At 41.4% G+C, this 20,706-nt stretch overlaps 1 protein-coding gene across 3 annotated transcripts; it reads right to left on the bottom strand.

The window, feature by feature from the left end:
- Positions 1–990: 990 nt before the first annotated feature.
- Positions 991–18,388, bottom strand: TBXT (T-box transcription factor T). Of its 3 annotated transcripts, none has more exons than XM_061626374.1 (8): positions 18,183–18,388; positions 15,806–16,070; positions 12,966–13,100; positions 11,075–11,136; positions 10,918–10,979; positions 9,244–9,417; positions 2,668–2,800; positions 991–1,258 (listed from the first exon to the last, which is right to left on the bottom strand). In XM_061626374.1, the coding sequence occupies exons 1-8, from the start codon at positions 18,386–18,388 to the stop codon at positions 991–993; spliced, it is 1,305 nt and encodes a 434-aa protein (XP_061482358.1). The 3 variants fall into 3 exon arrangements, with proteins under 3 accessions (XP_061482358.1, XP_061482357.1, XP_061482359.1); XM_061626373.1 differs by having other exon boundaries at positions 9,244–9,420; XM_061626375.1 differs by lacking the exon at positions 9,244–9,417.
- Positions 18,389–20,706: the final 2,318 nt, after the last annotated feature.

Consider the following 20,706-nt stretch of genomic DNA (forward strand, 5'->3'; position numbering starts at 1 on the left):
ATCTTTTAATGCTGATTCTATCTAGGTATCTCAAACAAGAAAAACTCTTCCATTTGGGCCAGTTTCACATCACTCCACATGTGGCAAACCATTTTTTCTTTCCCAGATTAAACAGTCAATGTGGTCAAAGTATTATCTGCAGCATCCATCAGCTCAAGCCACGATTTTGTACACCACCCATGCCTCAACCTGTTAAGCATGAAACTATGATTTATGCTCAGGGTGGTCTACTCACCTAACCCGTTCATCATGAGCCTGGAGCAATCCAGGCTAAAAAAAAGGTGTCTAGTGATAAAGTACGATAAAGAGCAGTGAATGAACTGGCTTAACTGGGAAATGAGAAGATGTCACTTAGTGTGAGTTCACACATGATGTTGCTGTCATCAAGGAATGAACATGCAAGCAATGGGTTACAAGAGTGAAACAGCCAGCACAGATCAAACACTATAGAAAAACCACAGAAAGAGCTCTGATACATGCACAGTACTTTTCAGTATAAGGAGTTCAAACATTCTTCTGTGATAAGTCACTGAGTGAGAATCAGCCCTCAATGTAGTAAGATTTTGGGTTTTTTAATAAAACATCACAGAAGTGAGGGGGGGAAATCCATGATCTACCTACTCCCATTTTCATACATCTTGCTTCTGGTGAAATTTGAAAACTGAAATGGCTTGTTGTGAAAATGGAGAGCAGAGAATTTGTTAGTAAATATTGCTCTCTCATCATACAGGGTTAACAATGTTTCTAACCCTCATGAATGCAGAGAGGAAAAAAAGGAATGGCAAACATTTCCAACATGGCCTGCACTGTAAAACCAGTTGCCTGTCCCTTTCATAAGGTGTCTGTGCCACTATCAATACAACTCTAATACTGAAATGAGCATAAAGCAATGACCATTAGCATACTTCATGCTTTTTCCCTCCACTCTCCTCAAACTTTCTGGATTCCTTGTTTAGAGCAGCTAGAAAGTCTTTGGTCATAAGAAAAGGTCTACATAGAAGGCGTTGTGACAGGAGTCCATGTAGAAGAAAGTCTAGCATGCACAGATGTATCATATTGATTGTCAGCAATGTCTGTAGGTGTCCCACTGTCGTACAGTGGAGATCCCGAGGAAGTGGTGGTGACTGAATGAGGAAGGGTGGGATAGTGGGTCGTAGAGCCTCGTAAAAACTGGGAACTTATCCCACTGGACATCCCACCTGATTGTGACACAGGTGAGACGGTACTGTTGCTCACAGACCACAAGTTGGGATACTGGCTGCAAGAGAAAGAAAACCAGATTTTAGAAAGTATGCTTGACTTTGGAACCCAGTATAGACCAATGGACAGAATGTTGGACTTGGACTCAAGAGCGTCTCCCCAGTCATGTATGCACTGGGTAGCTTTGGGCAACTTATTATCCCAGCCTCCATGCCCCAGCTGCAAAAGTAGGAATAGAGATTGTCACACAGGATTTAGCAGGATTCTGTCTTGTTATGTAAAGCACCACAGATATGGACAACATCAGATGATTATAAATTGCCCTCCCAGCTTCAGTTACTTGATGATACGCAATTCTAATACTATGGTATAAACTCATTTTGCCATTCTGTAAATTGGAGAAGTGTTACAGAATTTGTTTGCACACAATCCCTCTGGAATCCTGCAGGTAACCATAGAATATAAAACACATGACAGCACCTATTAGAAGGATATCTTCCATAATTATCGCAACTCATGTTTTTGCTGTCCTATGCAGGCTAGCATTGTATGGAGCAGCAGAATTTCAGAGTCTTTAAGGTAACAAGGAAATCCCTCAAAGGGAAATAAAATCCCATCTCACTACCGACCCTTAAGACAACAGGGTCTATGGTGGAGAAGAAATTGTATTTCCCCACTCTTTTTAAAAACTAATTGTAACCCCTTTACCCTCCTTATAAGTCAGACGTGGGGAATATGATCCAGCCAGTGGGCCAGATTCCAAACTCCCCATCCCCTCACAGGCCATTTTGAAAGGTGGGCCTCTCCCATCAATCACCTGATGTCACAATATTGTCAGGTAACCCCAAACCAAAAAACTAATCTTTTGTGACTGCAGCTCAAGCTGTGTCTCCATCCGCCCCATATCCGATGTCACATATGACATCAGGTGTGGGGCAAGTAGGCATGGTTTGGGGAAAACAGCATTGTGGGACAGATTGGGACCCATGCTGGGCCTAATTAGCCCAGTGAGCCAGAGTGTTATAACCCCTTTTATAAGGGAACAGAGCCAAAGTGTCCAGTCATTTGTATATGGTAGATAAAAGAAGGTGAAAGCAACAGTCTTCCTTCTCCCCCTCCCTTCTCACCTTGCACACCATAAGATGCTGGGGGAGGAAGACAAAATTAATTTTCAGCAAAATACCTTGAGCTGACCCTGCTGCTACTATGTTACCTACCAGCTGTCTAGTCCATGGAAACAAAGGACACAACCTACTATACACACTTCCTGTACAAGCCCTATTGAATGCACAAGATGGGCAGAGATTATAGAAGCACTCTTCCGGAACTTCTATTCACTCCCCTAGGGATTGCGCAGCAATGGTTCCTGGGAGACTCTGCCTTTTGACAACAAATTCCTATAAAGAAGTCACATTCCATTTTATTTAAAAAATGTGAGGGCTTCCTTGCCCACGAAATACAGCCCACCTGGAGCTGGTTGGTGGACCGGTGCTGTGGCTCATAGGCAACATGCTTGCTGGGGGTGGGACGCTTAAGCTGGACCAGTTGTCATGAGACTGCAGCACAGAAAGGCAAGCTGAAGAACTGTCACCATAGGTCGCTGTAAAAGGAAAGCATTAATATTAGAACAGTCCATATTTCACCTCCATTAGAGATATGATGACGCTTCAAAAGTCAGTAGCTCTTGTAAACATATGTTTTCTGTAATATTCTGCAAAAGACTTTGTGGCTAACTTTGTAATGAACACCAAAAGGGAGCCCCATCTTGCCCTCTCAGCCCAATGAGGGAGGGCATAATAATGCTCCATGACAAAGGAGTGACAACCCTAAAGTCCACCCAAGCCTCCACTCCACATCCAGTTTAGAGGGGAACAACAACAACAAGCAATCCCAAACCATCAAAGTTCTGAGACAGTCTTTTATCTGGTTTACCACTGTTTACTACACAAACAAAAGCTATGGGGCGGAGCAATCCAAATGCCAGGAAGCTGGAGGAAGAGGGGCCGGCGGAAGAGGAGCCAGTGGAAAGCCCCACGGGATCCACCTCCTGCTTGGGAACTGCCGGCCTGTGCACAAGCCAGCCAAGAAATGCTGGCTCCCATGAATCGGCCTCCCAGGGAATAAGAGCTCCCTGTGGAGGCCCATTACAATTTTTTACTGTCTTTGGGCCGGTGGAGTTTCCCAATAGATCAGGACCTGGGGGAGGGCTCTGAATGCAAGGAGGATCTTGTGTAAGTCCCCCCCCCCAACCTGGCAGAAAGGTAAACTAGATTGCACCCTCAGTCACTGAGCAGAGCACAAAGGTACTATTTAGTCTATAGTACTAAGTATTAGGGGTGTGCACCAACCACAAGATTCATTTCAGATTCTGATCTGACACCTTGGAAAAGCAGCCCACTTTGTCTCAAGGTACTTCAGAAGTCATCCAGTTCAGTTTGGGGTCCAAACATGCTTGGGGGGGGGAACAACTTCATCTTCTCCACCTGCCTCCATAAAATATTATAGGGAATCAAAACTATCGATTACATTTTTTCTACTGACATAAGTGGATGAAATTTGCAGACGCTGAAGCCCCTCAAGAGTGGGAAAAGCCTACCAGATTACAGGGAAATTGGTTCAGGGTACATTTAGAGTTTGCTTTTTTAAAAACTATGAAATGACCGTAACTTTTTACATTTGGGGACAGAGCTGCATAAAATTTGCAGGCATGGTAGCTCTTTCTGAAAGGATGAATTTGCCAAGTTGCAGAACAATAACTGTAGTGGTTTTCCTGCAAGGGGAGCTTTTACAGTTTTGGCAGGGGGTAAAATAGGAAAAAAATAATCTCCCCTGTCATTTTGTGGGCAATCAGTCTGATGAGGTGCCCCTAGGTAAGAAATCTGCCAAATTGCAGACAAATAGGCCCGGGATTTTTTGATTGGTGGGGAAGAGCGGTAAAAGCGATTTGCTTTTCTCCCTGTGGTTTTGTTTGTGGGCAATAGATTCGGCACTGATTCAATAGGTGCCTTAGGTGGAATTTCCTCTTTCAACAAGCCTTTTTAAGTTGAGACCTATCCCAGTTTGCGTCTGTGTTGGAATTGCTTTTTAATATGTTTTTTTAAGAACAATATGTTTTTTAACCATTTTTTAAAGATGTTTTAAAAGCTTTTTAAAAAAATGTTTTTAAAGTTGTTTTGTTTTGGTGTATTTTAGGGTCTGTTTTTATGATGTTTTGATGTGTTTTTAGCACTTCTGTTTGCTGCCCTGGGCTCCTGCTGGGAGGAAGGGCGGGATATAAATCAAATAATAAATAAATAAATAAATAAACAAACAAACAAACAAATAAATAAATAAATTATGCACAGAGCAGCAAAGTGTTTTGATGTGAAGATTAGGCTGGCTTCAGGTACCTGGTTCAGCAGGTAGGGGAGATGCCAGGGTAAGGACTTGACACTGGGCACAGAGTCTCTAAACTGAGTGTTGTATCTTGAAAGCACTTCTCTGTCTGTGAAATCTAATATTTATTGCTCATTGTCACATAGAATATGAGCAATAAATATTAATAATAATAGGCTATCGATGAAAAATGAAACAAAAATCACTTGGTACACACACAAAGCAACAGTAAGCACATAAGGCAGAGTGAAAAATAAATCAGATTGCTCAGATTAATTGTTTAAAACACACATGCAAAACTCCCTGACCTAGAATTATCTGGGGGGGGGGACACCACTGTACTCCAAAACAAATTCTAACCGAAACAACAGCAAGAAGATATAAAATCAAGACAGAATGAAAAGGATTTCTAGATAATGAATGCTTGGAAATAAAATAATAAAGTGAAAGGGAAAGTAATAAAAAAAGAATGAAAGGAAAAGATTTCCAGAGAAGTATGGCAATTTTTGTTTCAAAAAGGTTTAAATTTCTCAGTATCAACATCCTATAAAGAGAATTGTATCAAAATGGCAGTCCAATGTCATTGGACTCCATGGGGGGGAAATGACAAATAAATCTGGAGATGGAAAGTGCTGGGCATGCCAGGAACCAAAAGGCGATTTCTATTATATGTGGTGGAGGTGTAAAAAAACCCAATCATTTTGGCAAATGGTGGCAGGATTACTCAAAGAAATATTTTGGATATAGGTAGATGAGAAACCATGATTGTGCTTATTAACCTCTACACAAGGGCAGGAGAGCTTAAGAAACTATCAAATACAAATATTGCACATAGTGACCATTACAAGGATATTATATGCCAAAACATGGAAACAGAACAGAGATCCAAAACAGACTGAATTAATTTATCAGAAAATTTAGGAGCAACTAGAAATGATAAAATTAACTGCACTGTTGTGCCCTTATAAAATTGTGAGAGAGGAAATGGACAAATGAACGCCATTCATTCATTCATTTCCCGCCCTTCCAGTAGGAGCCCAGGGAGGCTCTAGAATTACATTTCTAAAAAGGGAACTAGGCATTGCAGATATAGAGATAGATTGCTTCCTGCCATGAATGATAATTGTTAGTAAGGAAATTGAAATTACCTTTATATTTACATACAAGTATTTATAAACATATAAAAGCATATTTATTAGTGTTTACAGATCTGTATGTGCTAATTTGTAAATGTGTATGTAAATATATAAATGCTTGTGCATATGTGTATACTTGAGAACTGATGTGAATATTAGGGTATTGGATGCAACTGTTAAGTATTTATTCTTCAGGTTAAATCTGTATGTTATTCCTTATGCTTGTATGTAATATTGTATTAAAAGTATTTTTAAAAAGAATGAAAGGAAGTAATCTGGTAAAGCAATTGAAAAGGGTAGGTAAAAATCTTAAAGATAAATATTCAGTCAAAGCCAGAATTTTTTTTATTGGGTTTTATGGATAAACAAATAGAAAAGAAATATGGAAGAATAATATTATATATGATTACGGCAGCAAGATTATTATATGCACAAAAGTGGAAAATGGAATCAACACCAACAACAGAAGAATGGCTATTGAAATTAATGGACTTAGTAGAGATGGATAAATTGACATGTTTACTTAGAGAAAAATCGACAGATACATTTCTTAAGGAATGGAAGCCTCTCTTAGACTTTTTGTTGAAAGATAAAAATGAAATGATGATAATGGGATTTGACGATTAATTAAGATAGACTATGGAGAAAAGTGATCTTGTATGTATTTAGGGACAGGTTTGATATATATTATATACTTATAGCTGATCTGTGACAAATCGGAAGTCAAGTTTTTTATTTTCATTTCTATTGTGTTATGTTTTTTGATTTTGTTTTGTTTGTTTTATGAAAATTTGAATAAAAATTATTATAAAAAAAAAAGAAAAGGGTAGGTAAAGGATACCATCCTCCAGTCCATTGGAACTCTTTCTATAATGTGCTGCTTCAGAGAGATAGGATTTTCAAAAGAGCAAGGGGCACATGAGACAAATGTATTTATTTCTAGGAACATCCCTCCCCCAAAGAGCAGGGATTGGAGAGCCCTAGTGAAATCATCCCCTCTTTTTAAAGGCTATACCTGTCAGTCACAATGGAGCTGTCCCTCCCCACTCTCCCAGTACCTGCTCTCCCCAATGTGGTATTTCCCTAACATAACTAGAAATCATATAATTAGAAACTAAGAGAAATTAGTTTTGTTTTCACAGGCAAAGTATCTTCAGCATTTTTAGGATGTCTGAGTCAACAAGGTGCCATGAGAAGTTTCAGCAGATGCCTGCTTTGTCCCTGGACTTCTTACAGAGATCCTGCTTCACTTTAGGCAAACCAAGAATCCCTCCAAGGCACCTCACTCCACCTTCAGCTTTTCCCCTATCTATCTATATAAAAATGAGAGCTACGCTAGTGTCTCCCTGGTGCACATGCAGAGAAATCAGAATGTAAAGATGTATTCAGGTATGTAAGCTGCTGCATGTGTCTCTGAGATGGTTCAGTCCTGTGAGGACGGGACCAAATTCCCTGCTCATTGCTTTACTGCTTTCACTAGCTCAAAGACAAGCATTTTTAATTTACTTCAGTTTCAGTCTACAGTTTAAGCTACCTGGCTCAGGATTCTGTTAAGTACCTGAACACTTTCCATGACCAACTTCAAAAATGTTTTAATTATAAGTAGACATGTGGGACATTGGTTAGGCTGTGAATCAAGAATAAAAGTCAGGGGAGGGTCTTGCTTTCCCTATATGATTCTCCCCTCTTTCCATTTTGGAAAATGGTATCTCCTGCTTGTGTTTCCTTTTATCATATACCTATACTGTGAATTTGCAGAAGACAAGAACTAGAGTAAGCTGAGTTCTCACAGCACATCTTGTTTAAAACACATGCAGTCAAGACAATGTGTCACTCCTTCCAAGTACAAAATTTACTTGTAACTGAGACCAAGGTGATACTTTTTACCAGACTATGAAAACAAACACTGATGCTGCTTCAACATAAAGGTATTGCTTTGTTTGCTTTCTGACTCTGCAACCATTTGACAACAAGAATAGTACAAGAAGGGTATTGCCTCCACCACTCAACCTTATTGTCATATTGTCATTCCTGATCTGGAGCTGTTCTGGTGCAGCTGTTGGGCATGTGTTACTTCTGATAGCCCAGCCCTTTGTTCTCTGCAACCTTTCAGCAGTTTCAGGTTTTTGTGCTTTTTTGCTCTGCTTTTGCCCCTGCTCTCTCTGCTCCTCATAACTGAGTTCAATAGAGTAACAGACAAGATTTTTGCTTCCACATAATTCACACAGTGAGGAGGAAGGTGGATCTATTTACAGTAATGAGATTCAAATCACTGATATAAAGTGTGATTTAACTTACAAAAGAAAAAGAAATACATGTAAATGATTGCTTTAAATCAAATTTCTGAGTTTGTAATCAATATATTTTCTGGTAAGCTTGCATACTGACTGCCGTAATAATTAAAACATATTTTTTTGCAACTGTAGATAGTTTTTATGCAACCTAGTATCATAATCCAAAACCATTGGTCATGCAGCCAACACACAAAATGCAGAATAGTATCTGCTTAGACACAAGAGACATTTTTTTATTTGGCTTTCTGTATACTACATAAAAAAATACTACATAGGCAAAATATATAGGCAGAAACAAAAAACATAGGTATAACGCAGAAACCTGTCTTGTACCAAATCAGACCACGGTCCATCTCGCTCAGTATTGCCTATCATGACCGGCAGCAGTTCTTCTTAGTTTCCCAGTGCTACTTGGAGATGCCAGAGACTGAACCTGGGGGGCTTGGGGATGCAAAGCATGTGCTCTGCCCACTGAACTACTACCCTTCTTACCTACAGTGCAGTATATGCAACTGAATCAGCAATAAGTCCCAATGGGGCTTATTCCAAGGTAAATATGCATAGTATGCAACCTTGAAGCCTAAATACACTTGAAATCCTATGTACTTATTTGGAAGTTAAGTGCCACTGAATAACATGGAACTTATTACTGAGTAAATGTAATATATAGGGGATCAGGCTGCAAATGGGCAAACCTTTCCTTACACAAGAGTTGATAGTTACTGAGCAAAACAGTGTTTCTCAAGCAGATGGAAAGTAAATATTGAGAACTGAACATAGTGCAAACCTCAGAAACCTGGGGGTATAAAAAAGATGTACAAGATTACCCAAAAGCACTCCGCTGAAGATCTTGCTAACATCTCCATGATTTTAGTGCCCTGTGGTGACTTAATTAGTCCCTAGGTCCAGTAGGAAGGGCACAAGAAATGCAAGAGATCATGCACTGTATCATTTATCACGTTTAACATCAGAAGTACAGCACAATGCTATGAATTGTTTTTTCCTGTTGTGATATATTTTAGGCAGCCATGTCCAGAACATTCTAGCACAGCTTTTGTCCAATCTCTGTCATTTGGGTCATAAGGCAATTGTTTTCTTTTTGCTGCTTCTTGTCAGAAGTCATCAACAACATGAAGCAAGACAGTTTGTTTGTTTGGGCTCTATGTTCATATTGTTACGTGATCAGCTCTTTTTTCCCCACAGTAGCAAACAATAAGAAGGCAATAAAAAACACTTACTTGGAGAATTGGTTATATGAGTATATGGATTCGAATAAGGAGCAGGACGGTGATTCCTCAGAGATGAGTACCTTTCGCAACTGTGAGCAGGGGAAAGTGACAGAGATGCTCCAAACTGTGGATGAGGATTGGCGGGAGGACACAAGGTCCCTGTTCCAGGAATCAGCCAACCACCTACTGTAAGAAGAGGAGACATTTCACTATGCCAACACATAGTAGCAGGATCTGTCCAAGATGGCAGCCTTTGCACACAAGTGTTCTGGAGTATCAACAAACTAAATCTTTTATTTACAGAGGGACTACAAAAATGGCATCCTTGTAACAAGTCCTCCTCTTCTCCCCCATAACATGGTGGCACACTTACCCATGTGGTGGTGTCATCTAGTAGTGCATTTCCCTGCCAGCCAATGTGGAGCAAGGGCTACATCACAACATAAAGAGGGGGAAGAGGAGACTCAACACAGGAGTGCCATTTTTAACAACAGCCTCGTGTCATAGGTAGCACACATTTCTATCCTCACACCTTGTCTTTGCCTGCCACATGAAGTTGGAAGTTATTAATATAGCACATACAGGGTAGCCTCTTGTATCTAATAGCTGGGAGAGGGAAAGGGAGGAAGGGGGTTGTTAGCAAAAATATTCAATTAATCATCTATGTGAACAGTACTATTTACATGACAGCACAGGATTCATCCAGATGATCACTTGTGAATGTTGAAAATTGGGGATGAACTGTATTAAAAGGGATTTATTTACCCATATTTCTACTAATACTGTTGATTAACATAGTAAGGCTTCTAAAATACTCAGAGCTACGCTACTGCCAGTGATTCATGAATTATGGAGCAGGCACAAAGGCTTCAATGGGATTCAGTGGGGCTCTTCCAGAAGTTGTGGGATGCTACTCTAGTGTTTGGGTTTTATTCATTTAGAGCAGGGACACTGCATTGGCTGCTCTTCTGCAGTTTTCAACCAGTTTTAAAATCCATGGATATAAATTCTTCTATGAGACATACAGAATGCTCTTTTTCTACGTTAAACATTGTAGGTGCAGGCCTGTGTCATTAAAGGCAATCCATTTCAATGACGACTTCAGTGGGATATGGACTGTTTTAAAGCACAGAATATCTTACTTTTTATGACAAGGTATTATGAAATGTGCAAATTCAATCACAGATCAAGAAAGTGCTTGCCAATAAGCATATATTGTACTACTTAATGGTAATCACTGTACAAGATCTAGAGATCCATGAATGCAGCAGCAGTCCTGCCTTAATGGAGCAGCACACCCCATTCCTCCCCTAATGTGTGTTTTGGGGGAACACAATGCAGATATTCCTTCCCCCTCCATGTTCAAGAGGGAGCAAAAAGAGTACTGAGCACTACTGAACTATGGATTTCACTATCTGAACTTTAAAAACATAGTATCAGTCTTGGTAGTTAAATATACTGCACACAATTAGAAAAATGCAAACCCCAAAAGATATAGGCGAAAAGAAACAAAAGTAGCTAAAAATGGTTTAGAAAAGGGCATATTTACAAGTCAGTACTTTGACTTGCACTACATACATGTAAAATATCCTTAAATACACAGGAAAAAAGGTACCTGAGCAAAGCAGAACTGATTTTGGAGGTATATTATAAAACAATTTTCAGAAGAGAGCTTAGACATACATTGCGAGTACCCTGACTGCTGACCATCTCCCACTTCATCCATCATGTCTTTGTGATCACTTCTGTCAAAGAAATCATATTTTGTTAGTCAAAAAGATTAAATACCCTGAAGAAATATGCTTCATAAATGCAACTGAAAGTAGCCAACAGCTCTCACCTTTCTTTTGCATCAAGAAAAGCTTTGGCAAAGGGATTGTACTTAATTTTTAAAGCTGTTATCTAAAAAAACACAAACAAAAAGTCTCAAATCCAAATTCCATTTTATGCAAAAAAAAATTCATAAAGTAGTCACACACCGTTTCTAACAATGGATTCTACTGGGAAAATGTCCCAGAATGGAATTAACAAAACAGCACCTAAACTACTCACACAGTGCAACAACATGCTTTGAAATCATTCTCTCCACTATACCCTCCCCCATTTGCCTGATTTAGATGCCTGGTTTTATTATCCTATTAAGGAAGTACATAAGAAGGGGGATACACTAAAAACAGTTATAAAAAGTTTCAGGTTTCTGGATAACACAACAGTAAAGAATACCTTGATCATGAATATCACAGTCATTTTAAAACAAACTGGTCCAACATGTTAACATATTTGGCTTTTTAAAAAAAATTATTTACACTTCTTAGAGATTTTTTTAATTAACTGGTTTACAAATTTTCTTAAATAAACAAATAAATTTGGTGGACTTGCTCTCATTTCCAACTTTGACTAAACTTTAGCAACTGATTCAGACACAACAGGGCAGACAAAACAAATATTGTTTTTGGATTGCTGATGGCTACTTATTACATTCTGAGAAGGGGAACACATGTAAAATAGGATGAACACTTATATAGCACTTTCTTTTCCTTTCTTGGCAACTGAGCTGTCACATCATTTGTTTACACTACTTTTAATGAGGAACAGTGGGATTTTAGGTTAAAGTATGGGTTAAAGTTATGTAACAAAATAAAATATCACACATTAGTCTACGTTAAAGCTATTCTTGATATTTCATGTGCTTTATACTTTATGAGATAACTCTATATAATTTTCTCACATTACGTAATTAGGGATTTTCCAATACTCTTTTCAGCTGGTAGGGGGGGAAATGCAGTGACACATTTTAAAATAGGGATGTTTAAAATATGAATTATCTCTCAATTTATAGCCTGAGAAAAGTTGTTTAGTGTTGACAGTAAACAATCTAGGTTCTCTTGAGTTACAGGGAGTTTTGCAAAAATAAAATGTTTGATCATGCTGTCTACTTGAGACTACGTTCTACATTAAATATTCTCAAAACTTCACCTATATGAGAATCTGTAAAAATCTAATTATATTTTAACCTGATTCATTGGCTCAACACAATTTGTTAAGGGTCCTAAACACAATTTATTTAGAAGCAAATTCCACATAGTTCAGCAAAACTTACATACAACTAAATGTGCTTTGGAGTGTAAGCAAAAAAGGGGGGGAATTGATTAAAAGTCCAATGTTTAATTAGAATTTTCTGCAAACAAGGCTGTGATTTGAAGGATCAGAAGGCATCACTCTTTTTTGTTAAAATAATGAGATGATTCTAACTGAAGATATTCAACTGAAAATATAACAAAGGGGTGCTTTTTGCTAGAAGCATAAAATAATCAAGTTTCACAGCTATAGATTTTCAGTGGATCATTTAGTCCAGACCTCCATGTTATCAAATGGAGCTTTCTGTGATTAAATATATGCTCAAATCTTGTCTTCAAAACCTCCTTCCTTCAAACAAAAAATACACAAACCTCACTCGGCAACTTATTCCGTTGCTGAGGTTTTCTTATGCTTTGGACATTTCTCCCATCTACCTACCTTCCAGCTGTTCTGCTGTTTTTTAAAAATAGTCCAGTACTCAGTGGAGTGAACAATTCTTACATCTTTTCTGTGGCATCCTTTAAATTCTTAGAAAAAATCAACATCTCCCACACACACACCTTTACATCCTCTTTCTTGTGCCAAGAATTTGTCATTCCTGCTTCAAATAAGCAAAATCCATGCAAAGCTTTTCCTCGTTATTTTGTGCCTACCTCCTCATTTTGATAAGCTGTCACAGCTATAAACTGAGTCTCTGGGAAGGAATGACTGGTGATCATGCGCTGAGGGCCACCAACTCTCACTATATGAATCCTAGGCTCATATTTGTGCAAGGAGTTCAACATGATCTGTTAATATAAGGACAACACAAGTAAGCATTGACACAGCAGTAGAGAATGTTTGATATTACACCATTATATCTTATAGCTTTTTTATTTTTTCTTAAAGGATGATATTGGCTAGCTTAAACCTAAAAAATCAGAAAGGGGGGGAAAGCCAAGGGTTGTAACCATCCAAGTCATACTTATAGTAGACTTGATTAAATCAAAAGATATGACTAATGTAAGTTTATTAATTTTAATGACTCTACTCTGAGTATACTTTAGTTGGATACAACAAACACTCTCTCTTTCTATCATTTAAAATAGTGGCCCAGTTCAAATGATGATATCTCAACTTAATCAGCTCAGATATAAGTTAGTCTTTTGCCTATATATGCAGCCCCTTTGGTCCTCCCTTCATGGGGTGTTGGTTTAATATCCTGAATACAGAGTACCAAATAGCACTTACAATGCATTAAAGACACATATGAAACTGTCCTTAAGGCAAATATAAATTTTCCAAATAGTTAGCGGTTATTCTAAAGTTTCCAGAATTTGCCAGATAACCAAGCTGGCTCTCTATCCCACAATGTGCTACTTTCTTTGTTAAGCAGCATAATCCCACTCATGTTAACTCTGAATTCCCCCTTTATTCAATGGGTCTTATTCCCAGGTAAGTGTGTATAGGGTTGCAGCCTCAGATAAGTTTTTTGAGGTTACATGCATTGATTCTCAATTGTGCTTGCAAGCCACACAAAGACTAATTTGTATTATTCTAAAACGATAGACCAAAGACGAGAAAGGTCAGAGGCTAGTAGTCAGTGATGTGGGGTGGGGAAAAATCCATTTCACAGATTTGTTAGTAATAGTGAATGGATGCTAATTGTAAATACAATATTAGGTAGACTTGGCAGCTTCAAAGTTTTTAGCTTTGCTTAATAAATACATGCTAAATTAGATCACTCTCTAGTGCATCAGGACATTTTCTGATACGTGCTGGAAATTTTCTGATGCTAATTACCCTGGGCAAATTCAAAATTTTCCAGCAACCTCACATCACTGCTAATAGTAGTGGCAAAACCAGAAAACCTGAATGCTGCACAAGATCCCAATGCTTATTTTTCTTCCTTCCTATCTGATGTTGTGCTAATAACCATCTGTGCAAGACAGCAGTTTTAGCCTTGTAGCACAACCAGATTGGACTATGGGGAAGAGAAACGCATCAGAAATGACAAATTATTTATTTATAAAAATATGTTCACCCTGCACCTTCCATTCCTAGGAGCCTCCCAAGACAAGTTGTGCTACAGTCCCTGTCTTGTCATGTACTGCTACTCTGATTCTGCTAGACCCGATCCTGACTTTTAGACTGGCAGCATAGAAGGCATTCAGCAGTCCCAGTATTCAAGGTTAATCCAAAGCGTTTGGGTGCCCAAGGTAAAAAATCAAAATGGTAATGTTGTTAGTGGACACACATGTGCTAGAGTTCTTGTGGTTTCAGCCCTCTCCATCATTCTTTAAAGTTAAGTGGGGGATCTTACTCTAGAATCTAGGGCACTGATATACAACAAATGGCCAATGCACCACTTAATTTCCATTTTCCCAAAACTTCCTACTACTCATGCAATAATTGTTGCTTAAAGCTGTTTGAATAGCAGCTATTCTTTAATAAGAACATCCAGATCCATTATCAGGTTATAATTCTATTAAATGTTCTTAAGGCTGTTGTGTGTTTTTATTTTAATGAAACTGTTATTGTCAGTTTACTAACATACATTGTTTCAGAAGCCAGTGAACAAAAGGCTAATAAATCACTTTTTGGATGTTCAGTTAGGGATCAGGATCACACCGGCCATCTGATATTCCATGCATTCATCCAAAGGTCTGAAATGGGCTTATGTGGTGCAAAAATCAAGGGTCCCTTAACTGCCCATACACAGCCACTGTAGGTGCATGTGCATAGGCTCTCTTCAGACAAAGATGTGGAAATCGCAACAGGGGGCAGGAGGCCTGATCCCAATTCCCACTCCATGTGGTCACTGCAAGTCTGAAAACAGCTAGCAGTAAATGAATGTAACTTGCACAGCTTGTAAAGTGCCTGCACAATGGGTAACAGTGTGTGTGTAGCCTTGACGTGAAGGTATACAGCAGTTTCCTACTTTTTGTCTATGAAAAATATGAATCAATACATGACACCAGAAAAACCCTCTGTCTTTGGAAACAGCCTCCGAGTGACACTCCTCCTTATAGAAGCATAGAAAAGCTGCTTTGCCACTATTCCTTGGGGCAACTCGCATCTCCCACCAGCAAACTCTGGAAATCTCCTTCTCATAGACAGTTCAGAAGGGGGGGCAAGGGGAAGTGTCTCAACCTCGCAGTCCTGGATCCCTGTGGGAATTATAACTGAATCATAAAATGAACATAAGAATAAGGCTGCAACCTTAGGCATGTTTATTTGAAAGTCGACTCCATCAAAATCAAGAGGACTTAGTTCAGAGGAAATATGCTTAGGATGGGAGCGCTAATGTGATCTATTTCGTTGTTTCTCTTTTGGAAAATGAACCCGCGGGATAAATGCACTTTGCGCCTTCTATGGCCCACACTCTTTTTCTAGGGCCGCCACTATCGTTTCAGCTTAAAAGGAACCGCCAGGTTTGCAGCAGGCAAAGGCAGGGCTGCACGTCCTCCCCGCCGCCTTCCTTTACCTGTCCCGCCAGTTGGGCCTTCCTCACCTGCCCCCCTCCGTTGAGTTTATTGGTGAGTTTGACCTTGCTGAAGGAAACGGGCGCCTTCATCCAGTGCGCGCCAAAATTGGGCGAGTCCGGGTGGATATAGACGCAGCTCGGGGCCTGCGGCTCGGGTTTGCCGCCCGGCACCCACTCGCCATTCACGTACTTCCAGCGGTGGTTGTCGGCGGCCACGAAGTCCAGCAGGAAGGAGTACATGGCGTTGGGGTCGAGGCCGGAGACGCTCGCCTTCAGCACCGGGAACATTCGCCTGCAGGGAGGAGACGCAAGGAGCGAGGAGGCGCGGGAGGCTCCGCCGGCTAGGCCTCAAAGCCGACGGAGCCTTTTGGGCCTCAGGGAGAACGAGGGACGAAGAGAGCGACCGAAGAGAGGGCCCTGTTGCACTCGAGAGCAAGGCCTCGTCCGTCCCCAACTCAGGCTCTTTCCCGCCCAACTTCTTCTGGGGCAGAAACAAGGAGGAGGCCTCATGCCTTAATCCATATTCAAGTCTGCAGTTCAAATGGGGCTGATTTCCCTCTAAAGTTGCCTAAGGACTGGGCGCAGTACCAATTCACGGTTGGAAGTAAGGCCCATTGGACTCCGTGCGATATACTTCCAAGTAAATATGCATGGGGTAAGGCCGCTTGATCATCTGCTATAACACCAGTATGCGATGCTACAGCAGCCTGTGAGGCTGCCATCCTAAAGCGGGGACACTTTTTCGCTTATAAAGTCCAGTGAAATCAGTGGCACAAAACCTGGAACGTGGGTTCACAGTCAGTTAGGGATCCTAAGCTGCCTTACTTGAAGTAAGCATTGACATCTGTTGCATTTTCTTAAGATTAAACGCTTTTGAGGATGAGGTGTAAATGTCTTTAGGAAATTACCATTGAGGTGTAAGCAATCCGATGCGCTTAAACTATGGAAGCCAGTTCCATTGAAATTGCTTGCTATTTGCATTTAGGCCCTCATTTCCTAGATCCTTTGATTTGGAAGGAAGGCCCTCCGATTTCACAGAAATTCAGTTGCGACTAATGTGTACACTTGTGACCAAGAAATGGGAGAGGCTTTTGTTTGTGTTATTTCCCCAATTTGGTTTTTAACGGACTGGCACTGGCATGTGACAAATGTGCTAGTCTTTAAGGTGCCAGAAGACTGCCCTTTTTGCTGCAAGAAACTAACAGGGCTACTCCTCCGGAAAGAATTATAATGTGTTGGATCCAGACTTAAATTAGTTGACCTTAGTTCCCATTTAAGTCAGTTAATCATGACTAACTGTTCACGCTGATTTCAACGGGATCTAAGTGCAACTTAACTTAGTCTGAATCCAACCAAATACTAACAAATCCCTCTTTGTAGGGTGATGAGGAATTCATTGAATCAATAAACTGAAGGAGACATCACAGCACAAATTGTCCGGGGTGGAAGGCGATCGCTTTTTAAGGTGTGATCATAAAGATGTTTACTGGGGCTTAAGTTTTAAATCAGTAAAACATCTTGCAAACAAAAAGATGTAATGCACATTTGCTTTTGTGTACGTGTAATATATTTGGGATTTGAGTACTGAAGTCTCATTTAAAGGATCTTCTGAAACCAATTGCTTAGTCTTTGCTAGAATGCCCTGCTCTCTGAGGAAGTTTCTACCCCAACCTAAGAATCAAAGGCTGGCATGCAAAATTTCCTGTTTTGCACCTGAATTGGGGGGACACTTTTCTTCCCTGCACTGAATTCTCTGATATAAATGGGCAGAAGTTTGACACACTGCAAAGTATATTTTGCAGGCAGGCAAAAGGAAAGCGATACCCTCCAAAAAGTGAGTGCAAAATTCATGTTGAAAATGTGCCCCCTCAAGCAGTCAGGATGTGCCCAAAGATAAGCAGTTATTCTGGAGGAGGCTTTCTGTGGGTCACCCCATGTCAGAAATGAAGCTGAGCTGTCTAGGGCAAGCAATGGAAGAGTCAGATGGCCTGGAGCAGCTGGGTAAGGCCCTGCATGGAAAGTCTACCCTACTGGGTTGCAATTTCAGTTTTGTGTGGATTAAGGGAGTAGCAAGGAGGAAATATTAAGGAAGCTTGAGGGGACAAGAAAGGTCTAGGACAGGTAAAACAGGAACAGGTGGTCAAGAGGAAGAGAAAGGAAGCCATCAAGGGGGTGTACCCCACGAAAACAACAGGAGGGAACAGAGATGAGGAAATTATCCCCATCAGTGATCTGAGCCACAACAGGATTGGGAATAGATGGCTTCAGATGTGTACAAGTGCTTGCATAATTCTTGGGGCCCTCTCTCAACCAATGGGGGGCAAATCAACGAAAGCGAAAAGGGGTGTCCACCTGAGGCAGCCCCGAAGCCATCAGCGTTTCTGATCGCCTTCCTTTCTCCTACCTGCCGTTCTTGGTGACGATCATCTCATTGGTGAGCTCCTTGAAGCGCAGCCACAACTCGCTGTCCTCCAGGGTGACGCGCAGCTCCCTCTCGGTGGGGTCTCCTTTCTCGCTGCCCGCCTGCAGTTCATTCTCCACGGCGCTCAGCAGATGATCCACCCGGTACTGCAGGCTCTTGCCGGAGCTGTCTGTGCTCGGAGAAGTCATCCTTAACGCCCTTCCCAAGCCCCCTTACTGATGAAGATCCGCCTCCAGCTTCTCAGGACCTCACGCTCTCCACCTTGGAGGACCTGTCCGGGCTGACTTAACTGGAAGTTGCAATTGGGGGGGGGATTAGAGGCGCAGCTACTGTGGGAGGGATCTGCAGTTTGGGTGCAGAGGGGTTAATTCCACTTGACCGCTCTGATCTGTGCTACCTGAAACTGGTCAAGCGGGGAGCAATTATGTGCCCCCCCTATAAATACCCTCCTTGTGACATCACAGTGCCGATAGGCGGCTCACCTGATTGGAGGAGAGTCTCTTTGATGTGTCCGGCCCGCCCACCTGATTGGCTCCCTGCGGTCATATCAGAACGGTGCCCGGGGGAAAGCCTGTGATGTTAATTGCAGTCAGTGGGATTAAACGCGGTGTTTTATGTAAATCCACCCCCAAATGTTTGCACCTCTATCAAAGCCGCCGTGGCTGAGGTCTTCAAGCAGCCCAAGAGGAAATGGTGCATGTCAGCAAGAGCGCCATAACCGATCGGCAGCATCCCCCTTTGCTTGTCCTGGTCGCACCACCCGCCCATCAGCAGATGCGCCTTGACACTCCGGCAAAGCTCAAGACTGCTTTGGGTCAAGTCATTGCGGCCAGACGTTACCCGCTTTCAGACTTCCGTGTCTTCAGAACCCCGTTCAAATCCTCGTCTCCATTGGCTCGGCCTTACAAACACATTCATATGCACATCAATACCATTCAAATCAGTGATCCAGTAAATGGGGTTGGATGACGGTGTAAACAACAAAGGCGGTCATTTATTGTTGAGGAAACCGTTCTAAACGTGTCGCCCGCTCAAGATAGATCCGAGGATTGTTTATACCTGCGATCAGCACTGAAGATCTTTTCCAGGCGCAGCTATGGGAACAGCCCAAGTGAAACTCACACTTCAGTCTTTTCTATGAATGAAACTAGTCGCCGAGATTGGTTTCGGCCAGCCTAACTTTTTTTTAACCTGTGAAAACACAAGAAATAAGAACGTGAAACTAGAACAGTAAGATGTAAATATCGCCTCTCCTCTTGTTGCCATTATGCATGCATTCGCCTATTTACTTCTAGTGTATCTTCTGATGGACTGTAATTGTGAATCGCTTGAGAGCCAACCTTGGCGGGAAACCGATGTATAAATATACACAGACATGCGCACATCTACATACACAAACACACATGCATACGTATGTACAGCTGTTCTGATTCATTGCTTTGTTAACTTTGCAGCCCAACGCATCGCCCGATCAAATTGAAATACTTGAATTTACCAGCCCGACCTTGGCTTCTGTGAAAGCAGAGCTGAGCCCAAATATATAAGCATCCTAGCCTTTGCTAAATCCCACCGAAGTCAATAAGATAGACTCCTTAGCAAGTGCGGTTAGGGATTTTGACCTTACTAAAAGGAAGTGAACGGATTTAGGATAGGATTGCTACTTGGAAATAAATGAAGCCAATGGGACTTGCTCTATAACCATTTGTGTTTAGGGCTTTCTGTTATTGGGGAAGGGGGAGTGTTTAGTCCAGCTTCAACAGAAGAAAAAACTACCAGGCGTTCCGCGCACCTGATTTCAGCAAAGGTATAAAATGGGGGGGGGGGCAACGGTGCATGAAAAACGAGCCGTCAGTCCTCGATCAGTCCTTGAATACAACAAGTGGGCTGCGCGATCCGCACACCAGACGCGAAAGAGTTTTGCGACTTGCAGCACAACATGCGTGTTCACTCGGAGGCGACTTCCATTGTTCCCAATGAGCTTACTCTCGAGTAAATATGTACAGGATGCAGCCTTCACTAGATTGCGGACAGGTCTGCAGCCCAGGTATTTCCCCGTGAATAGGAGACGAATTTCTTTCCACCGACCAGCAGCCTGCCTCAGGTTTTCCTCTCAGCTTTCCTTTCCTCGCTCGTTTCTCCTCTGAGGAAGAGGACCCGGCTACAATTTGACATGTTTGCTCGAACAAGCCCTTGCCCACCTCTGGAACTCGTAGCTCCGTCCTGGGCGGGAGGGGGATGCCATCAGCTTCGAGTCTGATGTCATCCCATGGAGAACGGTAGTGGTGGTGAAGTAGTTAGTTGCCTGCCACGTAACACTCAAGGAAGGTGACAGTGCCTCGGGAAAAGGGGGATTTCCCACCCTTTCCATCTTGTCAATAATGTATGGAATGATAAATGCTGAGATCTATTTCCAGATATGGTGGCCTTTCCGCAGACTATTGTTCTTTAAAAGCTCAGAGGCTGCTGAAGAGAGTGGGGAAAGAGGTCGCCTCCCCAGAGGAACGGT

Source organism: Rhineura floridana, chromosome 4 (assembly GCF_030035675.1).
Source record: "Rhineura floridana isolate rRhiFlo1 chromosome 4, rRhiFlo1.hap2, whole genome shotgun sequence".
Classification (NCBI taxonomy): domain Eukaryota; kingdom Metazoa; phylum Chordata; class Lepidosauria; order Squamata; family Rhineuridae; genus Rhineura; species Rhineura floridana.